Source organism: Sycon ciliatum, chromosome 9 (assembly GCF_964019385.1).
Source record: "Sycon ciliatum chromosome 9, ocSycCili1.1, whole genome shotgun sequence".
NCBI classification, from domain to species: domain Eukaryota; kingdom Metazoa; phylum Porifera; class Calcarea; order Leucosolenida; family Sycettidae; genus Sycon; species Sycon ciliatum.
In genome coordinates this window covers 7,760,736-7,778,971 of record NC_088651.1, presented here as the reverse complement: position 1 = coordinate 7,778,971, position 18,236 = coordinate 7,760,736, and the positions used below count along the sequence as shown (strand labels likewise).

Below are 18,236 nucleotides of genomic sequence, written 5' to 3'. Positions count from 1 at the left end.
TTGAGCTATGATTCACTCTTGCATTCAACCTCACTCCTTCAAGGAAAGTGTGGGGCTCTGATATGCTTCACAATGTGGTTCAGCCTTGCGATTACACATACCCGGTGATTCGGGCCGTGTATTAATTGGCATTGAGCTATGAGTCACTCTTGCGTTCAACCTCACTCCTTCAAGGGAAGTGTGGTGCTCTGATATGCTTGACAATGTGGGGCAGCCTTGTGATCAGATACCCGGTGATTCGGGCTACGTATTGCTTGGCAGTGAGCTGTGAGTTTTGCATTCAACCTCACTCCTTCAAGGGAAGTGTGCGGCTCTGACAAGCTTGACAATTATGGGCAGCCTTGTGATTACACATACCCGCTGATTCGGTGTGTCCGTTATCTGACAATGGAATGAGTCTCCACTCGCATTCAGCCTCATTCCTATAATGTCTATCTTGAGGTTCTCGTATGCTTTGCAATGTGGGGCAATGTTGTGACACCGAACGCAGTGATTCAAAATTTCTTTGGACATGGCAAGGAATGAGCAGAGAGACGGAACTAACAGCATCCATTCCATGGTTGTATGTTACTTCATGATGGATGATGAGGTTTTAACGACAATGGCCTTTGTCGCTCATGTTGAGAATGAGGTGTAAATCCTCTGACATTTTGAAGTGAAGGATTATGAGTACTATCCCGAGCAATCCTCGCACCTCAGTAGTGCACTTCAATGAAAGTGGAGGGGCTCTGATATCCTTGATAACGGGGTGAAGACTTGGGACTACATACCCCGTGATTCGTGGCGTCTGTTACTAGCAAAGAGCGACGAGTTAGACTTGCATTTGAACTCAGTACTTCAAGGAAAGTGTGGTGCTCTGATGTGCTTGACGTTGTCGGCAGCCTTGTGATAACACATACCCGGTGATTCGGGCCGTGTATCGCTTGGCAGTGAGGTATGAGTCAGTCTTGCATTCAACCTCACTCCTTCAAGGGAAGTGTGGGGCTCTGATATGCTTGAAAATGTGGGGCAGCCTTGCGAGCACAAACCCGGTGATTCGGGCCGTGTATTACTTGGTATTGAGCTATCAGCCAGTCTTCCATTCAACCTCACTCCTTCAAGGGAAGTGTGGGGCTCTGATAAGCTTGACAATGTGGGCCAGCCTTGTGATCACAAAACCGGTGATTCGGGCTATGTATTGCTGGGCATTCAGCTTTGAGTCAGTTTTACAACAAACCTCACTCCTTCAAGAGAAGTGTGGGGCTCTGTTTACTTGCAGAAGCATAACATCCGAGAACAGCAGCATAACATCTTGAGCATGTATATTGTATCTGTGTTTACACTGTAGTTGATGACAATGGACTTGGCTTGTGTCTTATGTTCCATCTCTGCTGCAGACTCACTGTGTTGTTCGAAGTCTGATGTCTTCATGGACATCTTCTTATCCTGTGCTGAGTGAAGGCCAGTCTGCCAATTCAACTTCAACATTTAAGGTACTATCAAGAGTACATATACAAGATTGTGCAATTCCGCTTGGTTTGCACCATGGCATATATGTTTTGTTACGGTAGCAGCCTGGTCGTAAATTTCATATGGCATTGAATTGACCGTAACTTTGGTGTCTCTCAATGGATTTGAGTGAAATGTTCACCACACACTCCTGCCACTATGCTGGCCCTCTGGACATGATTTAAAAGTTCTTCTTACGCCTCACTGACAGGCTTTCCGGGCCGGAAAAACTCAAAATTCCGGCATAGTGCCACGGTGTGCGAGCCACCCAGGAGCCAAAAAATGCATTTACAATTTTTTCACATTTTCTTGCCCATTCTGTCCGTGCGCGGGATCCAAACCTAAAAAAGTCCAGAAGCAGCCATGGGTGGTGGGATAGGGCCCTTCAACGTGGCCCTGGAATCTGTCACAACGGCAGGAGTGGGCGTTGTTTCACAGACTCCCACAAACCCAAGTCATTTTTGGAATTTTTTTAGGTTTAGGGTCTGCTACGAGGTCGTACCTTTGATACAACATCCAGTGCTGGAACCTCCACAGCAAGCCATTTCCAAAGCGCTGCAAACCGAATTCAGGATACCCTCAAAAATCGGCAAAGACTTCCACTCACGTTCCACTACTGCCTAGTACGGAATCCTATCTGACTTCTTGACACGACTCAAACTTGCCAAAGTCACTAAATCAACGTCAACTACAATAATCAAGCCACATATCTACAACGTCACGAGGGTGTTGGCAAAATTCCTGCTGCACGGCGGCGGGTGAAGCCGTGCAGCTCAATACGTGGCTTAAAAACGTGATCTTTTGGACTTGGAGCAAAATTGTGCACACTTTCGCGTGTTTCCATGATACGACAAGTTGCGCACGGTCTGCTCACATTCAAATACAGTGCTGCCAACAAATGACAGCGTGCAAATCTTTCCTTACAAGGGCACATTTTCGGCCATAACTCTTGCGGCTGGTGAGATCGAGACAAAAGTTTCAGAGATTTTGCAGCTGTTCATGCTCTTTCAACTGATGTAGTCCTCGATATGAATTCACAAATTCGATTTTTCAGGGATTTTACGACCAGGCTGCCCCCTTAATGTCAAGTTTTCTGGAGATCATGAGTAATACTGCATGTGCCATGTACTACGAGTCTGTGGCCGTGTGGACTTAGTGCGAACAAGTACAGCGCAAACAAGTACAGCGCAAACAAGTACAGCGCAAACAAGTACAGCGCGAACATATACAGTGCGAACAAGTGCAGTGCGAACATATACAGTGCGAACAAGTACAGCGCAAACAAGTACAGTGCGAACAAGTACAGTGTGAACAAGTACAGCGCAAACAAGTACAGCGCAAACAAGTACAGCGCAAACAAGTACAGCGCAAACAAGTACAGTGCGAACAAGTACAGTGTGAACAAGTGCAGTGCGAACATATACAGTGCGAACAAGTACAGCGCAAACAAGTACAGCGCCAACAAGTACAGCGCCAACAAGTACAGTGCGAACAAGTACAGCGCAAACAAGTACAGCGCGAACAAGTACAGCGCGAACAAGTACAGCGCTAACAAGTACAGTGCGAACAAGTGCAGTGCGAACATATACAGTGCGAACAAGTACAGCACAAACAAGTACAGTGTGAACAAGTACAGTGCGAACAAGTACAGCGCGAACAAGTACAGCGCAAACAAGTACAGCGCAAACAAGTACAGCGCGAACAAGTACAGCGCGAACAAGTACAGTGCAAACAAGTACAGCGCGAACAAGTACAGCGCGAACAAGTACAGTGCGAACAAGTACAGCGCGAACATATACAGCGCGAACAAGAACAGTGCGAACAAGTACAGCGCTAACAAGTACAGCGCAAACAAGTAAAGCGCGAACAAGTACAGCGCGAACAAGTACAGCGCAAACAAGTACAGTGTGAACAAGTACAGTGCGAACAAGTACAGCGCGAACAAGTACAGTGCAAACAAGTACAGCGCAAACAAGTACAGCGCCAACAAGTACAGCGCGAACAAGTACAGCGCAAACAAGTACAGCGCGAACAAGTACAGCGCTAACAAGTACAGTGCGAACAAGTGCAGTGCGAACATATACAGTGCGAACAAGTACAGCGCAAACAAGTACAGTGTGAACAAGTACAGTGCGAACAAGTACAGCGCGAACAAGTACAGTGCAAACAAGTACAGCGCAAACAAGTACAGCGCGCACAAGTACAGTGCGAACAAGTACAGTGCGAACAAGTACAGCGCAAACAGGTACAGCGCAAACAAGTACAGCGTGAACAAGTACATCGCGAACAAGTACAGCGCGAACAAGTGCAGTGCGAACAAGTACAGCGCGAACAAGTACAGCGCCCACAAGTACAGTGCGAACATATACAGTGCGAACAAGTACAGTGCGAACAAGTACAGCGCGAACATCTATGTAGGACTCAGTATAGAGTCCATGCACTATAATGTCCAGCACCCTATATAGAGTCCATTGGTCCAAAATCCACTATACAGAGTCCAGGAGTCCACTCAGTTTTGATCAGCTTCATCCTGCCGCGCAATCCCCTAAGGAGTACACTTTTCTACAAGTCCCCTATTCACGGTCCAGGAGTCCAGTTTATCCAGTCACGCCGTTCTGTACTGTGTGTTGTGCCCGAAAGAGAACAAACACCTTTTCAGTTTTGCTTGCCTTGTGGCAGCGCATTCCTTTCTTCACTTCAGCCATGGCTGTCAGTTCTGCTGTGCAGTTGCTGACAGTAATCTGTCTCGAGGTAACCAAGGAGGATAAGAAGACGTTCCAAATCATATCTGGAAAGCGTCTTGTGGTTCTCTGAAGACGTTTCAACAGTGCGCGGGATGAAAGCAGAAATTGCAGAACGAGAAAAGTTCAGCACAGTTCAAATCTGACGAGTCAGGTACACTGACACTCTCTTTCGTTCGATGCCACAAAGATCCCCTGTTTGGCTGGACATTGCTGCCAGTAAGACGTTTGAACGGTTTCATCAGAGCGAGGGATGAAAGCAGAAAGAGGAGAACGAGAAAAGTTCAGCACAGTTCCAATCTGACGCGTCAGATACACTGACACTCTCTTTCGTTCGACGCCACAAGGATACCCCTGTTTGACTGGACCAGAGCTGCCTGTACCACCGTGTCAAAAGGCTGTCCAACTACATGGCAGGACGATGACTGAGGTAAGGAAGCTTTTACTCGTTTCGATTGGTCTGCTGTTCTGTCGTTATGCTTGGATTTGTTTCCATTTTCAAGGAGCGTATCGCGTTTGTTTGATGTTGCTTGGATGAATGCCCTAAAAGTAATCAACCACTTCGTAATAATCCTCAAGGACTGCAAGGACTTTGCATCAATCGTATACGATCGTCAGCTATCATCAATTATTATTTTATTCCCGTAGCTATGCAGAAGCTAGCCAGGGTCCATACAGCTTTAATTTGGTATTTTTTGGTGTGTTTGTTTGTTTGTGTCACGCCTGGCGCTATCCCGTATCTGACGGCAAAAAAATCATAGGGATGTTATAAATTTTTCAATTCTCCTATTTTTTCAGGCATATCCTGGGATTCGAACCCGCACTATCGCCCTACATGCATTCCCCCATACACTTCGCATTCATACCCATTCTTCCAAGTTGCTTCACGTTATGATCTTGCGTTTGAAAGCCCTATTTGAATATTGCGGGCAGCTGTATGTGGCCAGCTGTGTTTGATGGTACGGTACGGGAGACGGTGTCGTATTACCCTCGATCGTACCTGTCCTGTACCTATCCCTACCGTACCTTACCATCAAAGACGACTGGCCACAATGCATATTCAAATAGGGCTTTCAAATGCAAGATCATAATGTGAAGCAACTTGGAAGAATTAGTATGTATGCGAAGTGTATCGGGGGATGCATGCAGGGCGCGATAGTGCGGGTTCGAATCCCAGGTTATGTCTTAAAAAAAAAGGAATATTTTAAAGAATTTATAACATCCCTATGCTTTTTTTTGTCTAGGTCATCAAGGCAAAAAAGCATAGCGTAGGGCCCTGAGCTTCCAAGCTCTCTCGTTTCATGAGAAATGTATTTTTATCCCTGTGATAATTATGTGAACTCCACGACACTCTTCCTCTACTAGGCTTGTCGTGACTCGCGACACCATAAAGATCCCGACTCAACGGACATGAAAGACATTTACGTTTCTTGATTTTGAAAGTTTGTTTCTATGTTTCTTTCTCAAACAAGATCAAATTTCAACGGAAAAAGGCAGCTGCATCCACAGGCAGCTGCGCACAAAGAACATGCATAAAAATGGCGACCACGACCTTCATTTACGTGGCATGGTAACAAAAGGAACTAGTGCAGCGACAAACAGAAATGGAGAAGAAGTGAACAGCAAGGAGAGCGAATCGCTAAAATGCACTAGCCTACTGTCTGTACAGTCATGGAGTTAGTGAACACGCAGTCACGTGGTCACGTACACATAAACGTCATACCAATACGTCATCATGGTCATGCATAACAAAACTTGTCAAAAGGAAAGGAAAGGAAAGTCACGCGTGAGCAAAACAAATCAAGAGCGCGAAAATACTCACGGGTCGAAAACATAACGAAGAATTTGTTTGTGAACAAAATGCAAAGAATAGAGAAACGAAGGATTGCTTCGAAGCTACTTCGAAGTAAAATGAAATCAATCACTAGAAAGGACGATGGGGAACTAGACTTCGGTTAACCCAAGCGTGGAATCAGCCACAACGTAAGCAAGCAAGAGAGTACAAAATCATCGTCATGTAGTGCAAATATAAATTGGTTATTCCGAATTCATGTACATGTATTTCATCGCGACGTTCGCGACAAGGCTCTAGTATGATGTCAAATGCAATGGGATCCACAAACGCAGTGCCAGTGTACTAGTAGTAGTAGTAGGAGGATTTCTTGTATGCCGATGACAAGAAAAAGCTTCTCAAGCTAATACATGTACTCGTATTCCGTGAAGTAACCGTTTTGAAGTCACAAACATGACATTGTGTCAGTGAAACTGCCTCGTGACAACAAATCATTGCATTTACATCTTGGGGAAGACTGACTGACAGCAACGCTGTACAGATTGTTCAAATCATCTCATTTCAATTTAGTTACAGTGAAGTGAAACAATGTGTACACTACATGTATGGTGGTGTGTCTGGGCGTCTTGAGTGTGCACAAACTACCTTATTCCTCGTATTACTAATAGATTATTGTCCCCACCGTCACCTGTTCACAGGTCTTTGAGTGGATGGATTTTCATTGAGCATCACATTCATTGAGAACTTGGTAGTTGTGTGCTCCCATGCATCATTACGGTAATAAGCGTATCCTTGTGCTATCAATTTGTTGCAGGTGTGCTGATCTTCAGAAGCTTGCGGAACTGAGTGCTGCTGAACATTTGCATGGCCATGAGCAATGGTGAAGCTTGCTATTGCACTCCCAGCATGTGCTAGTATTATGCTGACTACTGCACTATGTTACTCTCTTACATTACTACATGTATGTAAACGTGCGTGCAACCGCCCACGTATGCATTCGTTTCGTATAATAATTTGTTATCCCTCTTGACTTTACGTGTAAATAGGTGGACGTTTGCATGGCTGTTGGAGTTGCGTGTGTATTGTGTCTCTACTTTTTTCTTGGTGTTTTCTTGGCGTTGTATAGGTTTGTGTGTGTGTGTGCGCGCGCACAATAATTTGAAAACAAATAATTAATCCTTGGCTCTCCATTATTCTCTTTCAATTCTTGGTCTTTTTTTCTAGGTATTTTCTTGGCGTTGTGTGGGTGTGTGCATGTGTGTGTGTGTGTGCGTGCACAATACTTTGGCAACACTACATGATTGAGATATTGTAATTTGCAGCGTCTGCGAAGAGACCACTTGATTTGAGGATGGTGTTTGTAGGGTTTTCATGTAATGAAGTGGCGCAGTGGCGCCTCAATACTTATTTTTTATCTTGAGAAGTGAATGATGTAAAGGATTAAAGGGAGAGGCCGTTTTCTGGTTAATATTCACTGCTTACAGCAGATCCTATGTCTAATTTCAAACTCTGGATAGGGGATGCCTAATTGGCTGGACTTTATACAGGGAGTGTTGTCCACACAAAGACTCTTTATGGTTGATTTCAAAGTTTGGACTCCGTACAGTTGATTTTGGACCAATGGACTCTATATAGGGGTGAAGCCAATTGGCTGGACTCTATACAGGGAGTGATGTCCATCTAAACTTTGAGCTCACAGTTGATTCCAAGTTTGGACTCTGTACAGTGGATTTTGGAGAAATGGACTCTATATAGGCGTTGGACATCATATAGGGGCTGGACGCTCTACTGAGTCCAACATATACGGTGCGAACAAGTGCAGTGCGAACATATACAGTGCGAACAAGTACAGCGCGAACAAGTACAGCGCAAACAAGTACAGTGCAAACAAGTACAGCGCAAACAAGTACAGTGCAAACAAGTACAGCTCAAACAAGTACAGCGCAAACAAGTACAGCGCAAACAAGTACAGTGCGAACAAGTGCAGTGCGAACAAGTACAGCGCGAACAAGTACAGTGCGAACAAGTACAGTGCGAACAAGTACAGTGCGAACAAGTACAGTGCGAACAAGTACAGCGCGAACAAGAACAGTGGAAACAAGTACAGAGCGAACAAGTACAGCGCCAACAAGTACAGCGCGAAAAAGTACAGCGCCAACAAGTACAGTGCGAACAAGTACAGCGCCAACAAGTACAGCGCAAACAAGTACAGCGCAAACAAGTACAGTGCGAACAAGTGCAGTGCGAACAAGTACAGCGCGAACAAGTACAGTGCGAACAAGTACAGTGCGAACAAGTACAGTGCGAACATATACAGTGCGAACAAGAACAGTGGAAACAAGTACAGAGCGAACAAGTACAGCGCCAACAAGTACAGCGCGAAAAAGTACAGCGCCAACAAGTACAGTGCGAACAAGTACAGCGCAAACCAGTACAGCGCAAACAAGTACAGCGCAAACAAGTACAGCGCGAACAAGTACAGCGCAAACAAGTACAGCGCAAACAAGTACAGCGCCAACAAGAACAGCGCGAACAAGTACAGCGCGAACAAGTACAGCGCGAGCAAGTACAGCGCGAACAAGTACAGCGCGAACAAGTACAGCGCGAACAAGTACAGCGCGGACAAGTACAGAGCGAACAAGTACAGCGCAAACAAGTACAGTGCGAACAAGTACAGTGCGAACATATACAGTGCGAACAAGTACAGCGCAAACAAATACAGCGCAAACAAGTACAGTGCGAACAAGTACAGCACACACGAACAAGTACAGCGCAAACAAGTACAGTGCGAACATATACAGTGCGAACAAGTACAGCGCGAACATTTGGGACTGCTGTGAATAGTTGATTTCAGCTTTGAGCAGACGTGGACGAGTTGTATATTGAAATGTGGATTTTTTCTTAGTGGGCTTCCATATGTCCAGCTATAAAAGAAGATCAGGGTGGGGATAGTCAGTTCTTGAGCTTGGAACGGGCAGAAAGGTGGAGGAGAAATTGTCGCTTTTTGACCATTTGTGCCCACGTGTCACTTTCAACGTACCTCTGTATAACATGACCCAGCTGTGATGTGGGTGGTCGCATTGATTTGATTTTTGGTTTACTTGTAGGCCGCTGGCACCCGCATTCAGCGACGCAAAAAGTTCTGCTGCTGCGAATAGTTTAGTCGCAAAGTGAAGAATCACGGGCAAAAGGACCCAAAACTTCGAGATGGATTGATTTCAGCTTTGTGCAGCCCTGGGGGAAGTGTTTATTGAAGTGTGGAATATTTTCTTGGTGCACTTCTCTATGTCTAGCTATACAACAAGATCAGGGTGGCGATGGTCAGTTGTTGAGCTTCGAACAGGCAGAAAGGTGAGAAATTGTCGCGTTTTGACCATTTGTGCACACATGTCACTTTCAACGTGATTCTCTATAACATGACCCAGCTGTGATGTGAGTGGTCGCATTGATTTGGTTTTTGGTTTTCTTATAGTCCGCTGCCACCCGCTGTCAGTGACGCCGAAAATTAGGCACTGCTGTGAATAGTTTAGTCGCAAAGTGAAGAATCACGGGCAAAAAGGCCCAAAACTTTGAGATAGATAGATATCAGCTTTGAGCAGCCCTGGGCGAAGTGTTTATTGAAATGTGGAATTTTTTCTTGGTGCACTTCCCTATGTCCAGCTATGCAACAAGATCAGGGTGTTGATGGTCAGTTCTTGAGCTTCGAACAGGCAGAAAGGTGAGAAATTGTCGCTTTTTGACCATTTGTGCCCACGTGTCACTTTCAACGTACCTCTGTATAACATGACCCAGCTGTGATGTGAGTGATCGCATTGATTTAATTTTTGGTTTACTTGTAGACCGCTGGCACCCGCATTCAGCGACGCCAAATATTTGGCACTGCTGTGAATAGTTTAGTCGCAAAGTGAAGAATCACCGGCAAAAGGGCCCAAAACTTCGAGGTGGGTTGATTTCAGCTTTAAGTAGCCCTGGTGGAAGTTAAATCAATGCGATCACTGGGCAAAGTGTTTATTGAAATGGGGAAATTTTCTTGGTGCATTTCCCTATGTCCAGCTATGCAACAAGATCAGGGTGCCGATGGTCAGTTCTTGAGCTTCGAACTGGCAGAAAGGTGAGAAATTGTCGCTTTTTGACCATTTGTGCCCACTTGTCACTTCCAACGTACCTCTATAACATAACCCAGGTGTGATGTGAGTGATCGCATTGATTTAATTTTTGGTTTACTTGTAGGCGGCTGGCACCCGCATTCAGTGACGCCGAAAATTTGGGACTGCTGTGAATAGTTTAGTCGCAAAGTGAACAATCACGGGCACAAGGGCCCAAAACTTCGAGATGGATTGATTTCAGCTTTGAGCAGCCCTGGGCGAAGTGTTTATTGAAGTGTGGAATTTTTTCTTGGTGCACTTCCCTATGTCTAGCTATACAACAAGATCAGGGTGGCGATGGTCAGTTCTTGAGCTTCGAAAAGACAGAAAGGTGAGAAATTGTCGCGTTTTGACCATTTGTGCCCATGTGTCACTTCCAACGTACCTCGCTATAACATGACCCAGCTGGGATGTGAGTGGTCGCATTGATTTGATTTTAGGTTTGCTTATAGGCCGCTGCCACCCGCTGTCAGTGACGCCGAAAAGTTGGCATTGCTGTGAATAGTTTAGTCGCAAAGTGAAGAATCACGGGCAAAAAGGCCCAAAACTTCGAGCTAGGTTGATATCAGCTTTGAGCAGCCCTGGGGGAAGTGTTTATTGAAATGTGGAATTTTTTCTTGGTTCACTTCCCTATGTCCAGCTCTGCAACAAGATCAGGGTGTCGATGGTAAGTTCTTGAGCTTCGAACGCGCAGAAAGGTGAGAAATTGTCGCTTTTTGACCATTTATGCCCACGTGTCACTTTCAACGTACCTCTGTATAACATGACCCAGCTGTGATGTGAGTGGTCGCATTGATTTAATTTTTGGGTTACTTGTAGGCCGCTGGCACCCGCATTCAGCGACGCCGAAAATTTGGGACTGCTGTGAATAGTTTAGTCGCAAAGTGAAGAATCACCGGCAAAAGGGCCCAAAACTTCGAGATGGATTGATTTCAGCTTTGAATAGCCGGTGGAAGTTTTTATTGAAATGTGGAATTTTTTCTTCGTGCACTTCCCTATGTCCAGTTATACAAAAAGATCAGGGTTGCGATGGCCAGTTCTTGAGCTTCGAACTGGCAGAGAGGTGAGAAATTGTCGCGTTTTGACCATTTGTGCACACGTGTCACTTTCAACGAACCTCTCTATAACATGACCCAGCTGTGATGTGAGTGGTCGCATTGATTTGATTTTTGGTTTGCTTATAGGCCGCTGCCACCCGCTGTTAGTGACGCCGAAAATTTGGCACTGCTGTGAAAAGTTTAGTTGCAAAGTGAAGAATCACGGGCAAAAAGGCCCAAAACTTCGAGATGGATTGATTTCAGCTTTGAGCAGCCCTGGGGAAGTGTTTATTGAAATGTGGAATTTTTTCTTGGTCCACTTCCCTATGTCCAGCTATGCAACAAGATCAGGGTGGCAATGGTCAGTTCTTGAGCTTCGAACTGGCAGAAAGGTGAGAAATTGTCGCGTTTTGACCATTTGTGCCCACGTGTCACTTCCAGCGTACCTCCCTATAACATGACCCAGCTGGGATGTAAGTGGTCGCATTGATTTCATTTTTAGTTTGCTTGTAGGCCGCTGGCACCCGAATTCAGTGACGCCGAAAATTTGGCACTGCTATGAATAGTTTAGTCGCAAAGTGAAGAATCACGGGCAAAAGGGCCCAAAACTTCGAGATGGATTGATTTCAGCTTTGAGTAGCCCTCGGCGAAGTGTTTATTGAAATGTAGAATTTTTTCTTGGTGCACTTCCCTATGTCCAGCTATGTAACAAGATCAGGGTGTCGATGGTCAGTTCTTGAGCTTCGAACGGGCAGAAAGGTGAGAAATTGTCGCTTTTTGACCATTTGTGCCCACGTGTCACTTTCAACGTACCTCTGTATAACATGACCCAGCTGTGATGTGAGTGATCGCATTGATTTAATTTTTGGTTTACTTGTAGGCCGCTGGCACCCGCATTCAGCGACGCCAAACATTTCTGCTGCTGTGAATAGTTTAGTCGCAAAGTGAAGAATCACCGGCAAAAGGGCCCAAAACTTCGAGATGGATTGATTTCAGCTTTATGCAGCCCTGGGGGAAGTGTTTTTTGAAGTGTGGAATATTTTCTTGGTGCACTTCCCTATGTCTAGCTATACAACAAGATCAGGGTTGCGATGGTCAGTTCTTGAGCTTCGAACGGGCAGAAAGGTGAGAAATAGTCGCTTTTTGAATCACGGGCCAAAAGGCCCAAAAGGCCCAAAACTTCGAGATAGATAGATTTCAGCTTTCAGCAGCCCTGGGGGAAGTGTTTATTGAAATGTGGAATTTTTTCTTGGTGGACTTCCCTATGTCCAGCTATGCAAAAAGGATCAGGGTGGCAATCGTCAGTTGTTGAGCTTCGAACTGGCAGAAAGGTGAGAAATTGTCGCTTTTTGACCATTTGTGCCCACGTGTCACTTCCAACGTACCTCTCTATAACATGACCCAGGTGGGATGTAAGTGGTCGCATTGATTTCATTTTTGGTTTGCTTGTAGGCCGCTGGCAACCGCATTCAGTGACGCCGAAAATTAGGCACTGCTGTGAATAGTTTAGTCGCAAAGTGAAGAATCACGGGCAAAAGGGCCCAAAACTTCGAGATGGATTGATTTCAGCTTTGAGCAGCCCTGGGCGAAGTGTTTATTGAAATGTAGAATTTTTTCTTGGTTCACTTCCCTATGTCTAGCTATGCAACAAGATCTGGGTGGAGATGGCCAGTTGTTGAGCTTCGAACGGGCAGAAAGGTGAGAAATTGTCGCTTTTTGACCATTTGTGCCAACGTGTAACTTTCAACTCTACCTCTGTACAACATGAACCAGCTGGGATGTGAGTGGTCGCATTGATTTGTTTTTGGTTTGCTTGTAGGCCGCTGGCACCCGCATTCAGTGACGCCGAAAATTTGGGACTGCTGTGAATAGTTTAGTCGCAAAGTGAAGAATCACGGGCAAAAAGGCCCAAAACTTCGAGGCAGGTTGATATCAGCTTTAAGCAGCTCTGGGCGAAGTGTTTATTGAAATGGGGAAATTTTCTTGGTGCATTTCCCTATGTCCAGCTATACAACAAGATCCGGGTGGCGATGGTCAGTTCTTGATCTTCGAACTGGCAGTAAGGTGAGAAATTGTCGCTTTTTGACCATTTGTGCCCACGTGTCACTTTCAACGTACCTCTGTATAACATGACCCAGCTTTGATTTGATTTTTGGTTTGCTTATAGGCCGCTGCCACCCGCCGTCAGTGCACTTTCCTATGTCCAGCTATGCAACAAGATCAGGGTGTCGATGGTCAGTTCTTGAGCTTCGAACGGGCAGAAAGGTGAGAAATTGTCGCTTTTTGACCATTTTTGCCCACGTGTCACTTTCAACGTACCTCTGTATCACACGACTCAGCTGTGATGTGAGTGATCGCATTGATTTCATTTTTGGTTTACTTGCAGGCCGCTGGCATTCGCATTCAGCGACGCCGAAAATTTGGGACTGCTGTGAATAGTTTAGTCGCAAAGTGAAGAATCACCGGCAAAAGGGCCCAAAACTTCGAGATGGATTGATTTCAGCTTTGAGTAGCCCTGGGGGAAATCTTTATTGAAGTGTGGAATTTGTTCTTGGTGCACTTCCCTATGTCCAGCTATATAAAAAATATCAGGGTGGCGATGGTCAGTTCTTGAGCTTCGAACTGGCAGAAAGGTGAGAAATTGTCGCGTTTTGACCATTTGTGCACACGTGTCACTTCCAACGTACCTCTCTATAACATGACCCAGCTGTGATGTGAGTGGTCGCATTAATTTGATTTTTGGTTTGCTTATCGGCCGCTGCCATCCACTGTTAGTGACGCCGAAAATTTGGCACTGCTGTGAATAGTTTAGTCGCAAAGTGAAGAATCACGAGCAAAAGGGCCCAAAACTCCGAGATAGATAGATTTCAGCTTTGAGCAGCCCTGGGGGAAGTGTTTATTGAAATGTGGAATTTTTTCTTGGTGCACTTCCCTACGTCCAGGTATGCAAAAGGTTCAGGGTGGCAATCGTCAGTTCTTGAGCTTCAAACGGGCAGAAAGGTGAGAAATTGTCGCTTTTTGACCATTTGTGCCCACGTGTCACTTCCAACGTACCTCTCTATAACATGACCCAGCTGAGATGGGAGTGATCGCATTGATTTCATTTTTGGTTTACTTGTAGGCCGCTGGCACCCACATTCAGTGACGACGAAAATTTGGGACTGCTGTGAATAGTTTAGTCGCAAAGTGAAGAATCACGGGCAAAAGAGCCCAAAACTTTGAGATGGATTGATTTCAGCTTTGAGCAGCCCCGGGGGAAGTGTTTATTGAAGTTTGGAATTTTTTTTGGTGCACTTCCCTATGTCCAGCTATACAACAAGATGGCAGAAACTGGCAGAAAGGTGAGAAATTGTCGCGTTTTGACCATTTGTGCCCACGTGTCACTTCCAACGTACCTCTCTATAACATGACCCAGCTGTGATGTGAGTGGTCGGATTGATTTGATTTTAGGTTTGCTTATAGGCCGCTGCTACCCGCTGTTAGTGACGCCGAAAATTTGGTACTGCTGTGAATAGTTTAGTCGCAAAGTGAAGAATCACGGGCCAAAAGGCCCAAAACTTCGAGATAGATAGATTTCAGCTTTGAGCAGCCCTGGGGGAAGTGTTTATTGAAATGTGGAATTTTTTCTTGGTGCACTTCCCTATGGCCAGCTATGCAATACGATCAGGGTGGCGATGGTCAGTTCTTGAGCTTCGAACTGGCAGAAAGGTGAGAAATTGTCGCTTTTTGACCATTTGTGCCCACGTATCACTTCCAACGTACCTCTCTATAACATGACCCAGCTGGGATGTGAGTGGTCGCATTGATTTTATTTTAGGTTTGCTGATAAGCTGCTGCCACCTGCTGTCAGTGACGCCGAAAATTAGGCACTGCTGTGAATAGTTTAGTCGCAAAGTGAAGAATCACGGACAAAAAGGCCCAAGGATAGGTTGATATCAGCTTTGAGCAGCCCTGTATTGAAATGTGGAATTTTTTCTTGGTGCACTTCCCTATGTCCAGCTATGCAAGAAGATTAGGGTGTCGATGGTCAGTTCTTGAGCTTCGAACGGGCAGAAAGGTGAGAAATTGTCGCTTTTTGACCATTTGTGCCCACGTGTCACTTTCAACGTACCTCTGTATAACATGACCCAGCTGTGATGTGAGTGGTCGCATTGATTTGATTTTTGGTTTGCTTATAGGACGCTGCCATCCGCTGTTAGTGACGCCTAAAATTTGGCACTGCTGTGAATAGTTTAGTCGCAAAGTGAAGAATCACGGGCCAAAAGGCCCAAAACTTCGAGATAGATAGATTTCAGCTTTGAGCAGCCCTGGGGGAAGTGTTTATTGAAATGTGGAATTTTTTCTTGGTGCACTTCCCTATGTCCAGCTATGCAAAAGGTTCAGGGTGGCTATCGTCAGTTCTTGAGCTTCGAACGGGCAGAAAGGTAAGAAATTGCCGCTTTTTGACCATTTGTGCCCACGTGTCACTTCCAACGTACCTCTCTATAACATGACCCAGCTGAGATGGGAGAGATCGCATTGATTTAATTTTTGGTTTACTTGTAGGCCGCTGGCACCCGCATTCAGTGACGCTGAAAATTTGGCACTGCTGCGAATAGTTTGTCGCAAAGTGAAGAATCACAGGCAAAAGGGCCCAAAACTTCGAGATAGATGGATTTCAGCTTTGAGTAGCCCTGGGCGAAGTGTTTATGGAAATGTGAAAATTTGTCTTGGTGCACTTCCCTATGTCCAGCTATGCAACAAGATCAGGGTGGCGATGGTCGGTTCTTGAGCTTCGAACGGGCAGAAAGGTGAGAAATTGTCACTTTTTGACCATTTGTGCCCACGTGTCACTTTCAACGTACCTCTGTATAACATTACCCAGCTGTGATGTGAGTGGTCGCATTGATTTCGTTTTTGGTTTACTTGTAGGCCGCTGGCACCCGCATTCAGCGACGCCGAAAATTTGGGACTGTTGTGAATAGTTTAGTCGCAAAGTGAAGAATCACGGGCAAAAAGGCCCAAAACTTCGAGATAGGTTGATTTCAGCCTTGAGCAGACCTGGGCGAGTTGTTTATTGAAATGTGGAATGTTTTCTTGGTGTACTTCCCTATGTCCAGCTATAGAACAAGATCAGGGTGGCGATGGTCAGTTCTTGAGCTTCGAACGGGCAGAAAGGTGAGAAATTGTCGCTTTTTGACCATGTGTGCACACGTGTCACTTTCAACGTGCCTCTGTATAACATGACCCAGTTGTGATGTGAGTGGTCGCATTTATTAGATTTTAAGTTTGCTTTTAGGCCGCTGGCAACCGCATTCAGTGACGCTGAAAGTTTGGGACTGCTGTGAATAGTTTAGTCGCAAAGTGAAGAATCACGGGCAAAAAGGCCCAAAACTTCGAGATAGATTGATTTCAGGTTTGAGCAGACCTGGGCAATTTGTATCTTGTGAATGCCGTTCAATCATACTGTTCTCATTGTGTGTTTGGACAGAGGAACCTGTCTAACGAAAAAGACGGAAGTTGCATGCTGTCTTGACGACCTGAAAATTGTATGATTGTACTTGTATGAATGGTGCTATGCACGTAGAAACTCACCCAGGCCGCTATTCAGTGAACATTCCGCTTGTGTACATGCTGCATTTTCCGGGTTTGACAGCTGCATCGGGGTTTAAGCTGCACCCCCGCCTCCCCTCCTTTCGGGCCCAGCATTTGTATCTTTGTTGATATTCAGTGTATAACAGGCACGTCCGACTTTGAATGTTTTGTCAACCTAACTAGGTATCGGTATATGCGCAACGCGTTGCCAGTGGTTAAAAGTTGAGAAGTACGACCGGAGTTCTAACAAAAGTTACCCAGTTATCCTGCACTCAGTACTGACAACATGTAGAAGCGTCTTGCTAGTACAATGATGTATTACACTACATGAAAAATAGTTGAATGACACATGAATAAAATAGTTGAATGACACATGCACATCAGATGCATACTGTGTTGTAACACTGGTTGATTCACAACATGGGACACGTACTGTCGGGTGAAGTGATTGGGACAAGCTCGGCGATAGCTTTTATATTGCGGGTCAGATTTCAAATGATACCTTTTGCAAGGTGTATCACAGGTCTTCCCTGCTGACTTTTGATTGATCTTTATTCTTACAATGGCCGTAGCCAAATATATTGTACAACATAATAATTATGTTGACAAGCATGTGATAGCGGGTAGGATGTGTAGACTACGATGATGTTGACAAGCATGTGATAGCGGGTAGGATGTGTAGACTACGATGATGTTGACAAGCATGTGATAGCGGGTAGGATGTGTAGACTACGATGATGTTGATAAGCATGTGATAGCGGGTAGGATGTGTAGACTACGATGATCATTAGGTAATACTAGTACGGTAGAGACGCGCGATGAAGAACGTCGAGCCAAAGAACGTCCGGCATGAAATGCTTAGAACGCCACAGCCTAAAGTTAAGAACGGCAGTGTTGGTTTTCCGGCAGCGTTTGGGATAGATATGATCCACAACGAATTGTTTCCAAGAACGTGCTATAAGAATGCAGCAAGATTGCCCAAGAAAAATAATAAGAACGCCCCAGGCCAATCGCTTGGAAACAACGTTCTTGGACGTGCAACTCTACTGTAATACGGATATATGTGTAGTTCATTGCCATGTTTGGTGTGTGTGTGTGTGTATGTGTGTGTTGTGTGTGTGTATGTGTGTGTGTGCCTGCGTAAATGCGTGCACTTGTGCATGCGTGTGTGTAGGCACGGGTGTATTTTTCTTGTTCGTTACTCTCGTTTTTCTCAGGAGGAGGCCAGCTGAGACACTATAGTTGTGATGATGAAAGTTGGGCAATGATGAATACAAGCAAAAGGCTGTTCAAAGAATTTCCAAGTACAACCCTGCAGACCGGGAGCCAAATGAACAGGACCTCGACCAGCTTCAATTACATCTGAACATGTTTCTATAAGGAAGAGTTGACAAGGTACCTGGAGATTACAATGACTCTTACCATCTTGAAAGAACACTCCGCACGCGCACACACGCGA

General features: G+C 45.3%; 1 protein-coding gene and 1 long non-coding RNA gene across 2 annotated transcripts in view; both read left to right on the top strand.

Moving 5' to 3' along the window:
- Window positions 1–11, top strand: part of LOC135824228 (uncharacterized) — a 10,403-nt gene extending 10,392 nt beyond the window's left edge. The window contains exon 8 of the mRNA XM_065336959.1: window positions 6–11. Coding sequence (XP_065193031.1) covers window positions 6–11 — 6 coding nt within the window. The remainder of the gene's footprint in view (window positions 1–5) is intronic.
- A 14,853-nt stretch (window positions 12–14,864) lies between these two features.
- On the top strand, window positions 14,865–15,994 carry LOC135825036 (uncharacterized). The gene is made up of 3 exons (XR_010555007.1): window positions 14,865–14,911; window positions 15,570–15,627; window positions 15,936–15,994. It is a non-coding gene; the product is annotated as an uncharacterized LOC135825036 (long non-coding RNA).
- The last annotated feature ends 2,242 nt before the right edge of the window (window positions 15,995–18,236 follow it).